The 16,233-nt window shown below is 43.4% G+C and overlaps 1 protein-coding gene across 6 annotated transcripts in view; it reads right to left on the reverse strand.

Annotated features, from left to right (window-relative positions):
• The window catches only part of ptprua (protein tyrosine phosphatase receptor type Ua), a 192,904-nt gene that overhangs the window by 32,531 nt on the left and 144,140 nt on the right, over positions 1-16,233 (reverse strand). For 4 of the 6 annotated variants that reach the window (XM_047604873.1, XM_047604870.1, XM_047604872.1 and 1 more), the window contains exons 14-19: positions 10,164-10,302; positions 7,914-7,943; positions 7,309-7,469; positions 6,832-7,019; positions 4,236-4,308; positions 2,727-2,803 (exon numbers count right to left, since the gene is read on the reverse strand). In XM_047604873.1, the coding sequence (XP_047460829.1) occupies positions 2,727-2,803; positions 4,236-4,308; positions 6,832-7,019; positions 7,309-7,469; positions 7,914-7,943; positions 10,164-10,302 (668 nt within the window). The remainder of the gene's footprint in view (positions 1-2,726; positions 2,804-4,235; positions 4,309-6,831; positions 7,020-7,308; positions 7,470-7,913; positions 7,944-10,163; positions 10,303-16,233) is intronic. The other 2 variants (XM_047604874.1, XM_047604871.1) reach the window with 1 other exon arrangement.

The following is a 16,233-nucleotide window of genomic DNA, read 5'->3' on the forward strand; positions in this document are numbered from 1 at the left end:
AGTTGTAACCATGTACTGTAGTGGCTAGTGGCCAATTAAACAACTGAATACCAAGGAATGACCATTTATGGGCGATTCCACATTCACAAAGTAAGAAATCAGGTGTTTGTCAAAACTGTCATGCAGAATTACTGTATAAAACACTGTGGCTACAGCTACAGAAGTTGATATTTAGTAGAAAAGTCCTGCTTTATGTTCCATTTGTGTTTGTTGGTTCAGATATTTGAAGTATTGCAATGTTCTTGATTCCCAACTAAGTGTTCCACTGAGGAAACAAAATGTTAAAGAAATGATTATGAAACATCCTTCAAAATGACTCCCTCTTGCCAGGAACCTTCACTTATCCACTCATGATTACATTCAAAAGAGGGCATAACATGAGGGACGCAATAGTTGAGGCATGATGAGATCCAAAAGTCCCAAATGCTAAAAATCGACTCAAGCCAATTTTAAATGTGGAGCGTCTCTGAACTGCCAGCACACTAAGAATATTAAATCATTTAAGCACACCATCAGTGGTAGGACCATCGACATTAAGGCTGTGTCACTAGTAAAACAATGAACAATCAAAACAAAAAACGAAGCTTATATGCTAAAGTGCCCATGAAATAAAATATACGTAGGTGAAACATCTTATTTCGTAAAACAATGAATCTCTGAGCACAGAGAGATATTTTAATGAAACGCAACAGCACATCTGTTCTTTGTTTTTTACAAGGAACAGAAGCTATTAGGCCCAGCCAAAGAGGTGGTGATGTCAATTTTATTAGAAAAATATAGGAGGTTTTTGCATTTTTATTTATTATTATTAATATATTTCCAGGGGAATGAGTTTATAAAATTCTTTAAATTGTTGTTTTTTTAACTATCTATTTTTTTAAATTGTCCTTTGCTGTGTGTTTATTGATGACCCTGATGAAGGCCACGAGCCAAAACGCGTCGGTCTAATAGAAGGAGTTCCATTTACTCCAAGTGCTGCTGGAGTCTTAACTTTTCCACATCAAATATTAGATGATCCTGATTATAAAATTTTAAATTCAGGCATGGAAAGAACATTTTTCTCCTTTGTATTTTGTCTTCAGACTGTATTTTCTTCAGCTTTTACCTGCATAACACAAATAGGACTATGGGCAACCCACTAGGCAACACTCACTGTAGAAGACACTTTTACCCAAATATCTGATGTTTTGAACTATACACAACACCTTAGTCCAGTCCCAACACACCATAACCCAGGCTTTTCCGGATTTAATCGACAGAAAAACACAATTTTTACAAGTTTGGCTCATCTCAGAAATCAGTCTGGTGAGTACAGTGTCGTTGCCATTTGGTACAATTGGCAGTTGCTATTTTGTAAAACCAAAAACAACTAAACCACATTTTAAACTTTGTAGCTGAACAGTGTGTAAGACGAGCTGACATGACACAGGAGTATGCTGCACTCCAGGTGACACACAAAGACACACAGAGTGGTGAGGTTTAAGCTAATGTCATACCAAACCCCTCTCACAGCGTGGGCATTCCCCTCGCATCTTATTCCAAACAAACCGAGTACAACTGGAATCTCATATTGAGCCTCAGAGCAAAAAAACAACCAAATAAAAATCCCTTAAATGCAGACGGCATCACTTTCGTGCAGCACCCGTCGGCAATAAATGGGTAAAGGGATCATCTAAAGATCTGCCACGATACGTCACGTCTCACCATCCCTGCAAGAGAGGACAATAGGGCTTTTCGGTTTAACCTTTACAAAGAGCGGCGTTCCATTTATTCCAGCATTGGCCTCTTCAATGAATCATTTGGAATCATTTTGCTGCACTGTTTTGAGCCAGGGGTCTTGGCTTGACATGCAGGCAGAGCTGTAGACGGTTAATGGCACAAAGGTCCTTGGAGTGTTCATCCTAATGGAGCCCACACAGAGAAGTAAAGGGGATAATAAAGTGGTCACGCACAACACTGTGAGCTTTGACGTTCTCCTTTTACTGATGGCGCCCACATACGCTGAGTCAGGGAACTACGACTACTATGGATCTCTTCTCTTCTTCACTCCCTTTCTGTTCGGAAAACACCAGCGGAAACAACGAAGGTAATGTGGCATTGAGAGGCCTGAGATAAATTCCTTCCTGCGTCCCCTAGACGTGACCCTACCATCATGAGTGAGAAGCATATGCTCACAGCCTGGCCTGCACTGAAGTAAAAAAGAAACCGCGCTCCAGATGATGCTAGTCTATCTAATGCAAAAGGTGCTGAGATTCAATCTCAGGGGAGCGCAAACTGCTGGGGATAGAGAGCCTCCATGAGATGCTCACTCAGGCTGAACTGTAGGTGAGATCAAAATATCTGAAAGCAGATGAAAGGATCAGCCGAGTTATATTGGGTCCAATTGCAATGTGCAATGTAGCCTTATGGCAGCATTTGGATGAGTCACGAGGCCCGTCGCTCCGAGCTTATGGGCTCCCGTTGGATCTTGGGTGTTGCTGCAATAAAATCTCGTCGGAAAACCTACATGCACTGACACGCACAGATAAAATGCAACATTTTGGGCGCAGTCATTAAACGGTAGCTCAGGCTGGGTAACAGAACGTCGAGGCATCCACCTGTCCAACGGATCAACCGAAGCAATAAACTACTACGGGATTTTTAAGGCAGAGCTGCGGGATCACCACGAAAGAGTCTAAGGCTGAGGATGAGAAGAAGAAGAAAAAAAAAGACTAAAGGTGACTTACGTCTATGTAGTTGGCATTGACATAATCGGAGCTGGGGTCTGCTAGCAGAGAGTGGAGCTTGACTCGATGGCGATCATCTGGAAGGCAAAGAAAACAAGAGCAACTTAAAGAACAGCTGTAAGCTCAGGACACAGGACCTAAAATATTCTGTCCTTGTACGTGTTGACTAAATAACAAATAAATCTAAACAAGAACTGAATACGCTGTGTGTGAATCATATTGGTCATGTTTATCTGTGAGGAGCAGTGTATAGTTATATATATGGTATATATGGACTTTTTCAGGACTCTTTCAGGACTTCTTCAGGACTTTTTGTCTGATCTATTGTGTGTGTGCAGATCTATAACAGAGATCAACAAATAAATAGTAATTTAACATGTGTTCTGTCGATGTGTGAGAGAGACCGCTCACGACGCCAGCGATCAAACAGCTGTTTGGTGGTTCTGACGCAGCCACTCATTAGGAACAGCAGTGTATGTAATATTATTATACGCAGCCTAAATGACATCTGTGTTTATTCACATAGTTTCAGAGCGTGAAACTGAGAGCACATCCCGAGTACTGATGGGACGCGTGAGATGGCCACTAGTGATCAAACTGTCCAGGACGGGTGTTAATGTAAGGGCTGAATGAAGATTTGAGGATATTTATTTATACAATTATATATAATTGATACAGTTATACATACTCATCACCGCTACTTTATTCAGACATCCTTCTATTAACCCATGACTTCAAAACCAAACCCAGGGTTGCTTTAATTCAGTATTTCAGTTTCCCTTTAGGCTACAAACCATTATCTATTATTGATTTTTAATCGCTCATGTATTCTTTAATTTTTTTAAATGCTCTTTTGTAGTAAAATGTGTGGCAGTTCAAACCGGCCAAGTTGCGACAAGCGCAGGCAAGCTCACCTAGCGGTACTGACTAACATGAGTCCTAAAACAGTGCCATGTCACTGTACGTCTTCCTGTTCAAACCACTGCAGCGAGTCCACGAAATAGGAGCTGCCTTGTTCAGACTTATGGATGTTGAGAATTTACAATGGAAATAGAAAAAAATAAACAAGGCAACAACATCGCTGATGTCCTCTTCAGATTTGACTGATGACCACTTGCTGATATAATATTCCATATACGATGATAAATGAGACTTTCGGGACTACTTCGAAAATTTCCTGGGCACCTGTTGCCTAGCAATGAATTCTGCTTCACCCAGCGCGGAAGAGCTGCAGCTGTGCTTATCGCCCCTAGCCGCGTGTTCGGCTGCTGCTCGGCCCTTTGAAACAAGCGGTGAGAAACAAATGTGTTGTGTGAAGCACAAGTTCTCGTGTGGGTTTGCGCATTATGCTTCACAAAACCGGAATGCCGTTTTCATCGTTTTCAGCAACTTGTCTTTCTGGCTCTGAGCAATCACTGACTCTAAGGTGCTTAGAACATTTCAAAATCGACATTAAAGCCACAGATGAACAATCGACGTGAATGCGTCAGACAGTACACAAATACTTACGGCTGAGCAAGCTGTCGTGCCTTCCTTTGGTCTTGTCTTTCTTTTTCGTTACATCCCAGCCGTCGAAGAAACTCTGCAAAGTTAGACGGTGAGGCAGTTTTCAAAGACGCGCTTTTGCCAAAACAAATCAACAAGCGAAATAGAAAACACAGCGGCGGGCACGGTGTCTCTGGTGCCCTCTGAAACTCACAATGGGAACAACTCTGCAAATGCGTCCCAAAGTGCTACCCTAAGGTCGTCTGAGTGGCTTGAGTATTAGAGCATCTTTGCCAGCTCATCAACAGACATCTGCCGCGACGTGGCGGTGAGAGACCGAGGCTCTGAGAGATGACTGCGGCCTCGAGAAGGAGGAGGAGGAGGAGGAGGAGGAGGAGGAGGAGGAAGGGGGCCCCACTGCAGTCATCCTCAATCTAGACCCGGAGTGAGGCTCGTCTGAAGAAGCCATTGCTCCATAATAACACAGTGTTAAACTGCTAAATTTGTGACAGCTGTTTATGACACCTATCTACTAAATCTGCCGGATGCTGCCAGATGAGTCGAGCTTGAATTTAAATCAATACAATGTGCGGAGGAGGAGGAGGAGGAGGAGGAGGAGGAGGAGGAGGAGTATAGGTCTGCGAATGGGCCCCACTCGAGTTGTGTCATTTTCTTTCGTATTTTAAATCCCGGGCCTGATGTCGTTGCTTATCGGTAAGCACAGCCGACCCTCCTCCCTGGGTGGGCAGCTCCAAATTGGCACCACCTGAGACCCTTGGCTTGCAGGAGAAAGCAAGCTGATCAGAGGATTACATCTGCCACCGAATTCTGTTCAGGTAATACCTCATCTAATCCTCCTTAACAAGCCTGACTCTGTCCAGCGCCCCTGTGTTTTATTACTGAAAATGAATCTGGATGTTTACGGTCCAGATTTTAATTTTTCTTTTCTTCCGTCACGTGCCACACCACCCTCTAATCCAAAATGATTATGTTGAGAGGGCTCCACACTTTCAAAACAAAACGACATAACTTCCCTTGCGGGAGGCTGCGTCCGCATTGGGGGTGCGACACACTTTCTGTCAGCGCGCCTTGTCCCAGGTGTTGATTTAACACATACTGTACCGTGCGCACACCCGGGGCCAGACACATCCACGGCCCCCACACCCCACAGCTCCTTGCAACAAGTCTGATCAATGGACGCAGCAGATGACCCTGTGGGAAATAAGGGTTATGAAGTCTGACAGCACCGAGCCTTTTTGTTTTATTTCTCCAGGCGACGGGGATCCAGGCTGAGGAGTGAAAAAGCGACCCGTACATTGATTTTGGAGGTGAGAAAAAAATAAAATAAAAAATGTCACCCCCCCCGCAGGGGATAGCTTAATGAATCGAAAAAGTGCATCTGGATTCCCGTGGGTGGACGTGCGGGGAAAAAAAATGATAAAAGATTCATCATAACTAGTTTATGTGGAAGACTTCATATTGTAGTAAAAGGAAATCTAAAGGGGGTAACTGTGGAAAGTGTAATTAGCCCTCACAGCACCACAGAGTTCAGTATGTCTGCATTATCAGTATAATGCAAATGAGGTAAAACACCATTTTACTGCTCGCTCATGAATATTAAAACACCCAATTTAAGCCTTTTGAAAGTAGACAGTAGCGGTCTGCAGTAATACAGAGATGAAGCTAAGGTTAAAAAAAAAAACGAAACATAAATTTCTAAAAGATAAGAGATGTAATGTTACTGTTCTTGATGAGTCCTGATCGCTTGTTGTATGTTGCAGCGTGTACACTGCAGCGTGTACACTGCTGCCTTCTCGTCATTCAATTTGTTTTCTACACACACTCACTGCTGACGCTCCACTTTCTCCTCCTGAAATCTACTTTTTTCCCCCCCACACAGACAAAACTGTTTGCAAGTAGGCAGCGGTGAGGGCGTGTCACAGCTTTGTCTTTGTGAACTGAACCAAGGTTAAATGCAACATTGTAAAGATGTTGCATCAACTGCTCCCTGAATGGGAACTAAATGTAGCAGCCGAAGAACACCAAAGACTGCAGCAAAAACAATAGACGCCATGGCTGGGACTTGATTAACTGAAACGCTGAAGTACATATGAAATACTCAATTAGTTTTGGAGAAGTTTGATTTTAGTTAGTTATTTGACGCTATAAAAACAGGATGTGACATCGCGATGGTCAACAGTTGTCAGATAAGTGCAGTGTGTAATCTATAATCTCTTTGTAGCTAGTGGAGGTAGAGGAGAGCCGAGAATCAACCAAGCGAGTGTGGGCGGGTCATCGATAATGTGCTTCCTCTCTTAGACAGCGTTAACAGTCTCTGGCAACAGAGAGCTTCACAGAGCCACCCTCTGAGGACTTACAGAGGCCACGCTAAAGTGGACCGGAGCTGTTCTGACTGCAATGCAAACTTCTTCCACAGCACACTGGTATGATCATTTATTTATGGGGCCTTTATGTGGATATTAAAAGAGGAAAGCAAACAAAACAGTGTTTGAAGTATAATATGATTGCATGCTTGGAAAGAATTGCAAATGTCAAAAGTACCCCTAAGTACACTTGGTTATTTATGGTATAAATCTTTTGCTATTTTTTTCTTTTGTACCTCATACTCTTGTTTGAAGCCATATCCCTCAGCCGTCTTCATCTGGTTGATGTGCTGGAGGAGGTCGGCCACCCTCACGGCAGGGTGCAGCTGACCCGTGTGATACGGCGAGCTCTTCCTGCGACAGTGGCGCTGGGGCGAGCCTCCCAGTAAGCTGCTAGACTCGTTGACGGAGCTGCGCTGGTCGTCTGGGGGGCACAAACGCAAACAGTTCAAGGCCTACTTCTTACACTGTGGATTCTCTGGAGTTTTTTTATTAATGTGGAATAGTTCGGGGGGAAGCATGGGGGTGTGAGTCTGACTGAGTGTATTCAAACAGGCAAGCGATATTCCTTCTCTGTTGAGAGCATCTTATGGCGTGGCAGAACAGACTGGACACGTTCTAGGAAGCAAACATGGCTAAAGGTCAATAAAGTGGGGAGCACATTCTCTCCAGACTCTTTCTCAAGAGCACCCATATGTTCCTGGCTGCCTTACTTCGCGCGTTGCAGCCGTGGGCGTCCATGAAGGAGTGGGCCATCCTCTCATCCTGCTGGAGAGTGCTCTGCTCCGTCATGCTGCAGTCCAAGGAGCTCAGCTTCCGACTCTTCTCCTGCCTGTAGGACATGGCCGCCTTGTTTATGGCCACCTTCTTCCTACTGTAAAGGTGCAGGCAGAGAGGTGGGAGGACAGAGAGAGGGAGAGAGAGAGGCAGGGAGCAATTATAGACAGAGGACAGCACAGAAGGGGCAGAGTGAGAGGGAGACAGGGGAAGAGATAAGGAAGACAGGACAGGAGGGCGGGTGAGGAGATGAGAAATTGGACTGAGGGGGAAATATAAGGTCTGGAAGATTGAAAGTGGACGAGGGGGAAAGTGAGATTTGGTGATAGCAAGAGTGTTGGGGGGGGCGGTGGCGGTGGGAAGGAAGGAAGGAAGGAAGGAAGGAAGGAAGGAAGGAGTCTATACGATACTGAAGGATGGGGAGGAGATAGCAATGCGGATTTCCACTCTAGTAATCCTGGTGCTACGAAGGGCAAGCAAGGGTAAAGATGGCAGCAGGGTGTCAGGGAGGGAGGGAGGCATGGAGAAAGGAGTAACTTACGGGTAGTAAGGGTAAGAATAGAAGTCCCTTCTGATTAGCATGGAGGAGGAGGAGAGGAGAGAGACAGAGAGTGAGGAGAAAAAAAGAGAGGTGACTATGGTTTATCCAGATGGGCATCAGAAAGGTAAATGAATGAACAGTGCGTCCGAATGCCACCTATCCACCTTGGAGCGCGATCAAAGCGCTCCGAACGAAGAGAAGGCTCACCACATGGCAGCGCTCAGCTCCGCACCAGCGAACATTTTAAAAGATTGTTTCCTTTTTTTTCTGAGCCAAATGTTGGATTTGCTGTACGTTCAGCCTGCTACCAGCTGGCTTCACACTCCTCTATTTACTGCTCAATGACCTGTCACGTCAAGCAGTAGCAGTTTTAATAGGAGCAGGTTTTTTTTCCTTGCACCATTATGTGCACCAACACCAATCAGTGAAGGAATATACAGGACAGTGAATATGCTTTAAAACATATGCAACACACGTTATTTTTATATGTAATAATATACCTATGGAAACATGGATTTCAAACAGAAACTTAAATTATAATTAATTTCAGTTTCAATTTCAGCGTATAGGCATTACAAAGCAGTAAGTACAGCATTCTTTAGTGCACAGAACTAATAAGATCGAATCTATCGATCTATCTATTCTTATATCTATCTAAAAAAAATACCACAATCAATTCAAATGTCTTTAAATATACACTAACATGAATCCAACATATTTTATAAATGGACTCAAGACGTTTTCTTTCAGTTAGCACTTCACTCATTTAGATCACTTCCATCAGGCAACTGCTGAATAAAAGAAATGAAGCTGTGTATAATGTCTAATGATAGTAATAATGCATATTTATAAATAGCACCAGGCATGAGTTGTATATAGAACACATATAATAGGTAGGAGGTCTCAACTTAAACTCTCCGTCAGTGTGGGGTCCTTGTGTTTTGTATATGTACAATATTTATTGGGACATATACTGTATGTACATGTTTGTTTATATGTACTGTACGTACAAGTATATATGGATGTATGTTTGTAAGCACAATGAACAAAAAAAAGTGTTTCCAGCCAGACTCTTGCTCAACCTTCAGAAAGACCTACTCTGCTGTTGAGGGACCGTCAGCTCATTCTCATCTCCCTGAGGCTAAACTCCATCTAGAGCGGTTCCCTATCAAAATCGAGGTTTATTTTCTGGGTTAGTTTGATCCTTTAATGATCAATATCAATTTTGCGAACGGATCAAACGCAAACCTGCCGTTGTCCCAGGTTCATCGGCTCTGAGCGATGCATCATACTCACATCTCCAAGTCTCAAGTTGGTGCAGAGCTGAGTTCTGGTGTTCAGGGTAAACATGCTTCATTTCTGAATTCTTTACGACACGGCCTGCATATACCGCCGAGCGGTGAGTCTGCGATTTTAATATTGATTATGCCGAGCACATTAACATACAGCCTCTCTCGGTGCAGGCGGCGAGACAATATCTTGTGGGCAAAATATAAACCTGTCTGCTCCCGCTGCCCCCATGTGGCTGCCTAGTTCCTATTGTGCTTGTTAGATTGGCCCAGTGAATCTTATCAGTCAACACCTCCTTCCACACATCCCCATTCATTCTCTCTCTATTCACTAAGAGAAAATTTCATGGGGCGGAGGAGTCCCCCTCCCTCAAAAAAAAAAAAAAAAAAAAAAAAAAAAAAAAAAGCAAAAACAACCTTCCTAACCAATTACTAGCCCATACACTGGCACCTCACAGCTGCTAGCCTCATGTAATTGAGTGGGCAATGGAATAACATGCCCCTTGATGAAATATTTCACACTCAGATGAGTGTTCCGCCATCGCCCAGCGAGCAAAGGAAGAATACACTGCAGGTGCGATCGACGACAGAGGTAATTTGCAGGTGGAAGGCAGCCAGCGGACTCCAGTGTGAGCAGGCTGCATTTGAATGTGCTCACACAGACCTTGAAATTAAAAGATGAGATGAAACACAAAAGCTTGGCTGAGGTAGCGGCGGGAGAGTTTAGAATTAATGCTCTACCATTCCACTAACTCTGGTTGTAATTCACTCTCATTGCCAAATGCCTTCCTGAATAGACCCTAGCTGCCAAGTGGGATGGAGATAAATGTACTCCTTTGGATGGGCTACGCAGGAACAATAGGAATAAGACCACAAATGTTCGACTGTGAAAAGGTTTCGATGGTTTTACGTCAGCAGCAGACATGCATGTTTTTTTTTTTGTTTTTTTTTCGCAACTCACCCCTTCCTGACGATGATGACGATGGCCCCTAGCAGCAGAATGAGGACCACCAGGCCGCCGGCGCAAGCCCCCAGGATCAGACCCATGTCCTCGGCATGCTGGGATACCTCCAGGGCCCTCTTAGAGTCTTTACAGGCAGCTGCACATCATGCAGAGAGGTAATGATTCAGTTACAGAAAAATTTATTTGTCCCCTGGGGGCAATTAAAGGCACATGGGAGAAGCAGGACGTGGTAAACAAGACACTTTTAAAAAGAATATAACAATACAAAACTTTTATTGGAGGGTCGACACACGGCTGCATGAATAAGTTAATAGAGCAGATAAAATGCAGTTCTTTTTGGGAAAGTAGGAGAAAAAGGACACAGTGTATCTCATGTAGACACAACCAAGATGGTCCATGAAATGATTGGACGACAATACATTGTTGACTTTAGCATATTTGCCGAAAACAAGCAAAGCTGTTGCTGAGACGACCATCAGCCTGGGCTTTATCCCGTAGGCCTGCACTGGTGTGAAATCTGCTAGATTTCTAAACAAAAGATTTATGGCACACAGCAAAAGGACTGAGATGGTCTATTGCTATAGACGGGTCCAAATGATGAGCGCACACCAAGCATAACTTCTCTCTTCCACCAAGCTGAAGCTGACATACAGTTGGTCTGTCCAGGTTTTAGAACCGTTTCAGAGATGTCCACCAAGTACAGTGGTGTTGGAATTTACAGTAGTTTTGAAAACATTGACCAGAAACACCGGATTATATAGTTTGCAAACCTCACTGAGGAGACCACACTTTCTATCTCACAATTCATACCAGGGTGGAGAACACTGTTAAATCCAAAGATAAACTGAGGGTGAGGTTTCTTGAGATTCTCTATGTATGTCGCTAGATACAGTATGCCTATTTTGCTTCACAACAAATGATAACTCCAACATCCACTGGATCTATTCCAATATGGTCAGATAGGTCTGTGCTATCCTGATCTACGTTTTCATGGGATTTAAGATTGTTTCATTTTGCGTCATTAATAAAAATGGTCTCCTGTGGTTTTTAGGATCTAATAAATGCCCAGACTCTGAACTGACAACTGAACTGATAAGCTGAGTATCCAATCCAATCCAATCCAACCTAGTTCAGTTTGCTCTATTTATTGGATGACTGAGAACATTTACGGACATATCGCCACACACTTTGGAAAATTTAGTGCGAGAGTAAGGGAGGGCACAAAGAGAACTTCACACCCTGAGAGTGCACCGATCAGGCATGACATCGTGACCACCTTCCTAATATTGTGTAGGTCTCCCTTGTGCCTCTAAAACAGTTGTGACTCATCAGAGAATAGACATGGGTCTTCTGAGGGTGTCCTGTGGTATCTGCCAACAGGATTTTGTTAGTGGGGGTCTTTGGGTACTTTGGGTTGAGGGGCGGGGCCTCTGTGGATCATTCCACAGATATTTGATCAGTTTGGGATTTAGTGAATTTGGAGGCCAGGTCAAGACCATGTGCTGTTCTTCACGTTTTGTTGAGTTGCTTCTAAAAGAGTTTTGTGTGTGCACCCAAGTCAGGCTGCATCCTGCTGCCATCAAGGAGTGTCATTGCTATGGGATGGGGGTGTCTGGTCTGGTCTGGTCTAGGTGGGTGGTGCATGTCTAAGTAACATCCACATGAATGAATGCCAGTTCCAAACGTTTCCCAGCAGAACAATTATCACAATATGGATAATGTTATTTACTTCTCCTGTCAGTGGTCATAATGTTATGTCTGATAGTACTGTCATTAACAGACACAAGTCATGTCTATATCAACTCCACCTCCTCGCCATTTTATAAGAGCTGAAAAAGACCAGGATGACCGAGAACCTTCACAAACATACTCTACGAAGGATGATATAATTTGCAATCAGTTGTAATTACAACTGGCTGGTGTTCCAGATCATAACAGAGTCACTTGCAGTAATCCTGGCACAGTTATTAAGTAGTGCGCTGACAGGATAAGGATCCAAACTCCGTGGATTCAAACAAACCAGGAAGGGAGGAAAGAGGGTTAGAGGTCACCACTGATCCAGGGTTTTAAAGTAGTCAGCAAGCTATTATCATGCAACAGCTGTGCTGAACTTAATGGTTGGAGGCTGCTGGAATATAGAGCTCATCAGGCAGTATCATGAAGGCCTCGGACACTGTTCCAGTGCACTTGCTATCAGCAATGTTAGCGCCTACAACGGAGAGCAAAATATGTTTGGCTTGGGAGAGACGCCCTGGTTATCTCAGCAAGCCGATGCCGCTCTCATTCAGGCTGCTATTTCCTTCCTACCCATATGTCACAGTCGCAGTGCATTTCTGTCTGCACTGCCATCTGATCTAGCCAACAGCATGAAATCTCCCGCTCTATGAATCATCTGGGCTTCCCGTTGTGATTTATCCAAAGGTGAAAAATTCTTATTAAATATGAATGAATCAAAGGAGTATTATTAGACGTCTGACAACAAGCTCCGCATTAACATGCCGCCTCCCTGATGAGAAAACGAATAAGGCCGGGAATACGACAAGAACCGGAGAAATGCTATCATTTAAGTGCCCGGTCTTGGTGAGTCTGGCAGGACGACAGACTTGGACAGCATCTCTGGATTTTAACAAGGCAAAAATGCTTCACGTTGACGATATTGCCTTTTTTTTCCGAAAAGAGAAAAACGCCTTTACAGTGTGGCAGAATGCTGAGTTTGGCTTGATAAGCCGTGGATCGGTGGTGTATATAGATCCTGGCAGACAATACAGCCTGGCAGCCTTACCGTAATCACACAAATCATGCTGGCTGACTCATACTGTCTTTAGAGCCATATTTAGAAATTGGCTATCCTGATGAATTTCATCGTACCCAAAAATTCAGCAATGGTAATCTGCAGTAAATCAAGAGATGTGGAATCAAGATAGTGGGTGGCGTGTTTCATCAAAATTTACTATTTTCTTTTGTCGATTTGCAATTTGTCAGGCAATGTAAAAAATAATAATAGTAATAATCTGGACAAGAAAAAATAAACACGCTCTGAAATGCTCTGAAGGAGGCTGGAAGAAAATGTACTATGCAGCATAGAGTAGAATACCATAGCACTTATTCCAGCTTATTCTGCTATGAGTCTCTCTTTGTAGAAGAAATGATGTTCTCCCTCACTAATAATTCACTCGCTTCTACTTAGCTGTAGTTTTCATCAAAGTTAAGATACAGTTGGGGAAAAAAAAAACATAACGTGATTTTATTTGTCTGAAAGAAGTTTAGAAAAAAACGTAAACAACAGAAATGAGAAATGTGCAGAACTGTATCCCAATACGAGCCTGGTGAGGGACTGGAACAACCTCTCTTCTTGGCTTATGTAAGTTCCTTGGTGCAGTTTCATTGTGAAGGAAAGAAAAACAGCAAGACAAGTGAAGTGCACTGTCCAGGAGGTAGGCATATCATTACCCAAGACAACCACAGAAAGAAGGCAGAGAGTGCACCAGCTGCAAAACAATCATAAATGTCAAGAAATGAAAGATTGGACATGTAAGTCCAGACTAGTCACTGGCAAAAAACATCTAAAAAGCTAGGGAAGTAACGGGGTTCTCGAAGGTGAAACTAAGATCAACCTGCACCAGAATGACTGGAACACAAAGCTCTTGAAATGGCTCAAGAACTGAAGAATACGATATCACCTGCTGTAAAACACTCTGGAGACAGCGTCATGCAAGCCTGCTGTGTAGAGACCTAATTTCTGTCAGAACAGAAGCAGCAGTTGAGATACAGAACACTCAATTGGGATTTCATTATGGAATGAAGAAAGGCATGTATGTCTACGTCACTGCTATTCTTCTGTCGTGCCTACACAAAGACAGCCATAATTAATTGATATGATTGGTCGAGCTAATCTGTTTCCAACAGAGCAGTCCCACATCAGTTTTCCACCACAAAGTATTTGTAGGCAGGTTTGTCTGGCTTCCAAGCCAGTGAAATGCATGAGCATGGCAATGGATCACAAGTGTTTATTGATGATGTGACAAGAAAACAGAAGGAGCCAGATGAATTCTGAAGTGTAAAGGTCAAAGGATACAAAGGTTTTACAATCACACAGGACACTCTGATGGTAGAGGACAATCTGAACAAATGGCGGAAATATCTAAGCCTCTTCGGTTCAGGGTAATGGAACAAAAACTGTGTCCAAAAATATACATACTTTTACAAAACAAACCCTGGCTAGGTGTCAGTAAAATGTGCACTCTGCGATTTATCAGGCAAGATTACATGTGGCAAAAAGTCTCAGATAAAAGCTGCCCTGCAGGTACAGACTCTTCAGTCTGCTGCATAGATTTTTTTTTGGCCTTTACATTTTGATAGGTGGCAGTGGAGAGAGACGGGAAGTGATGGGCCGTGAGAGAGGTGATACGACACACCACTGCAGTGGGAACTGTAGCCTCGGTTTATGGTGCTCCTGCTCAAGCAGGGATTAAACCTGAGAATAAATCCCTTCTATTCAAGGCACTTCCTGTCACGGAAGTCAACATTTCTTAATTTCTTTGCATTCGGTTTACAGTTTGTCAGTCAAGACACAGTAAATTGGGACATTACCTGCTCTACACTGAGTCATTTATGATCCATGTTTTCACAATACTAATCACATCAGCGCAAAATGAGTCATGTCGCACCACTTCGCCAACCGCTTGTTCTCCGCTTCCGTTTGAAACAAAAATACTGTTCTCATTCGCTAATTAATTCGACTTGCCATTTTCCTTATTGTCAATTATTGTCTTTATTTTCCCGGATCAGAAAAGAAAAAAACTCAGGGAGGAATTACCATAAAAAGTATCTCAGCACATACTGAAGAAATCGCAGCTTAGAACCAATCGCAGTGAATATAAATTCAAACCTCGGAGCAGTAGCATGACGAGAAAGTTACAGCTACGTTGCTCGACTGAGTGATTCGGTCACTGCGCACAACGAGGAGCCTGACAAGACAAGGAAGACATGTTGAAGTTAGCATCACCGCTAAATTAAAAAGGCGGGCAGAACAAAAAACACTGAGATGCCTACACGAAAATGTAACGGTTTCAAATAAAAGGTCTGGTTCTCTGTACATCTGTGGTAAGTAAAGTATAAATAAACTATTTGAAAATATATGCTACTGCACAATTCCATTTGGCTGTCAAACCGATTTTAAGCCCAAATTTCAAACGCTGCAAAGGATAAATATGAATTTGACTCCTTTCTAGCGGCTGGGCTGACTTGAATGAAAAACCTCCTGCTCTCGTGGCAGAATGAGGAATCATTCAAGAAGATTTGATTTGAAATGTTCTCATTGTTCATTGTTGTCAGCTAATGTTGGCCATGTGTCATAAAAGGACAAAAAAACAAAACAAAGGAAAGTGCCCGGGTGTCATGAATCAGAAAAAAAAAAAAACCTCTCGCCCACCACTTTGGAGGCACGGCCAGGCGCTCCACTCAACACAGCTGGCAGCACCTGTGTGTGGGAAGCTGGTGAGAGGAAATGAGAAACAGCCAGGAACGGTCTTAACAGGACCTTTGAGCCACCTCTGAAAGAGCTGGAGTAACATCAGCATGTCCTCTGGGCCCGTCTATGACATCCCCATATGCACGACTACAGTAAAAATGGCTCCTATGAATGCGCCTGCAACCCACCTCCGTGCAGCAAGGCAGAATTCTTTGATCTCATCGCACTTCACATATGAAAGAGTTCAGGGAGAGGAATCCAATTTATCTGCTACCTTTCTGTAGGGCACTACAAACTTAGGGCATAATTCAGCAGGGAAGAAGGATGGAAAAACTCCATTTCACCCTCTGCCTCTTTCCCCTTCCCCTATTGTTTGAACTGAGAGCCTTCTATCAGTGTCTGTCTCTCAAGCAAACACTCCAGGTCGCCTCCTCGCTCAGGGAGGAGAAGGAGGGGGAAAAAAAAAAGAAAAAAAGAAGAAACGAAACATTGCTGCATTGTGGATTTCAAAGCCATCAGAACCCAAGAGGGGTTTGCCAAAATGTCAGTGTCAGTGATTCGAGAGGAACAGAGTGAGAACAGAGATGCATGTTTGCT

The sequence above is a fragment of the Mugil cephalus genome, chromosome 14, assembly GCF_022458985.1.
Source record: "Mugil cephalus isolate CIBA_MC_2020 chromosome 14, CIBA_Mcephalus_1.1, whole genome shotgun sequence".
Lineage (NCBI taxonomy): Eukaryota > Metazoa > Chordata > Actinopteri > Mugiliformes > Mugilidae > Mugil > Mugil cephalus.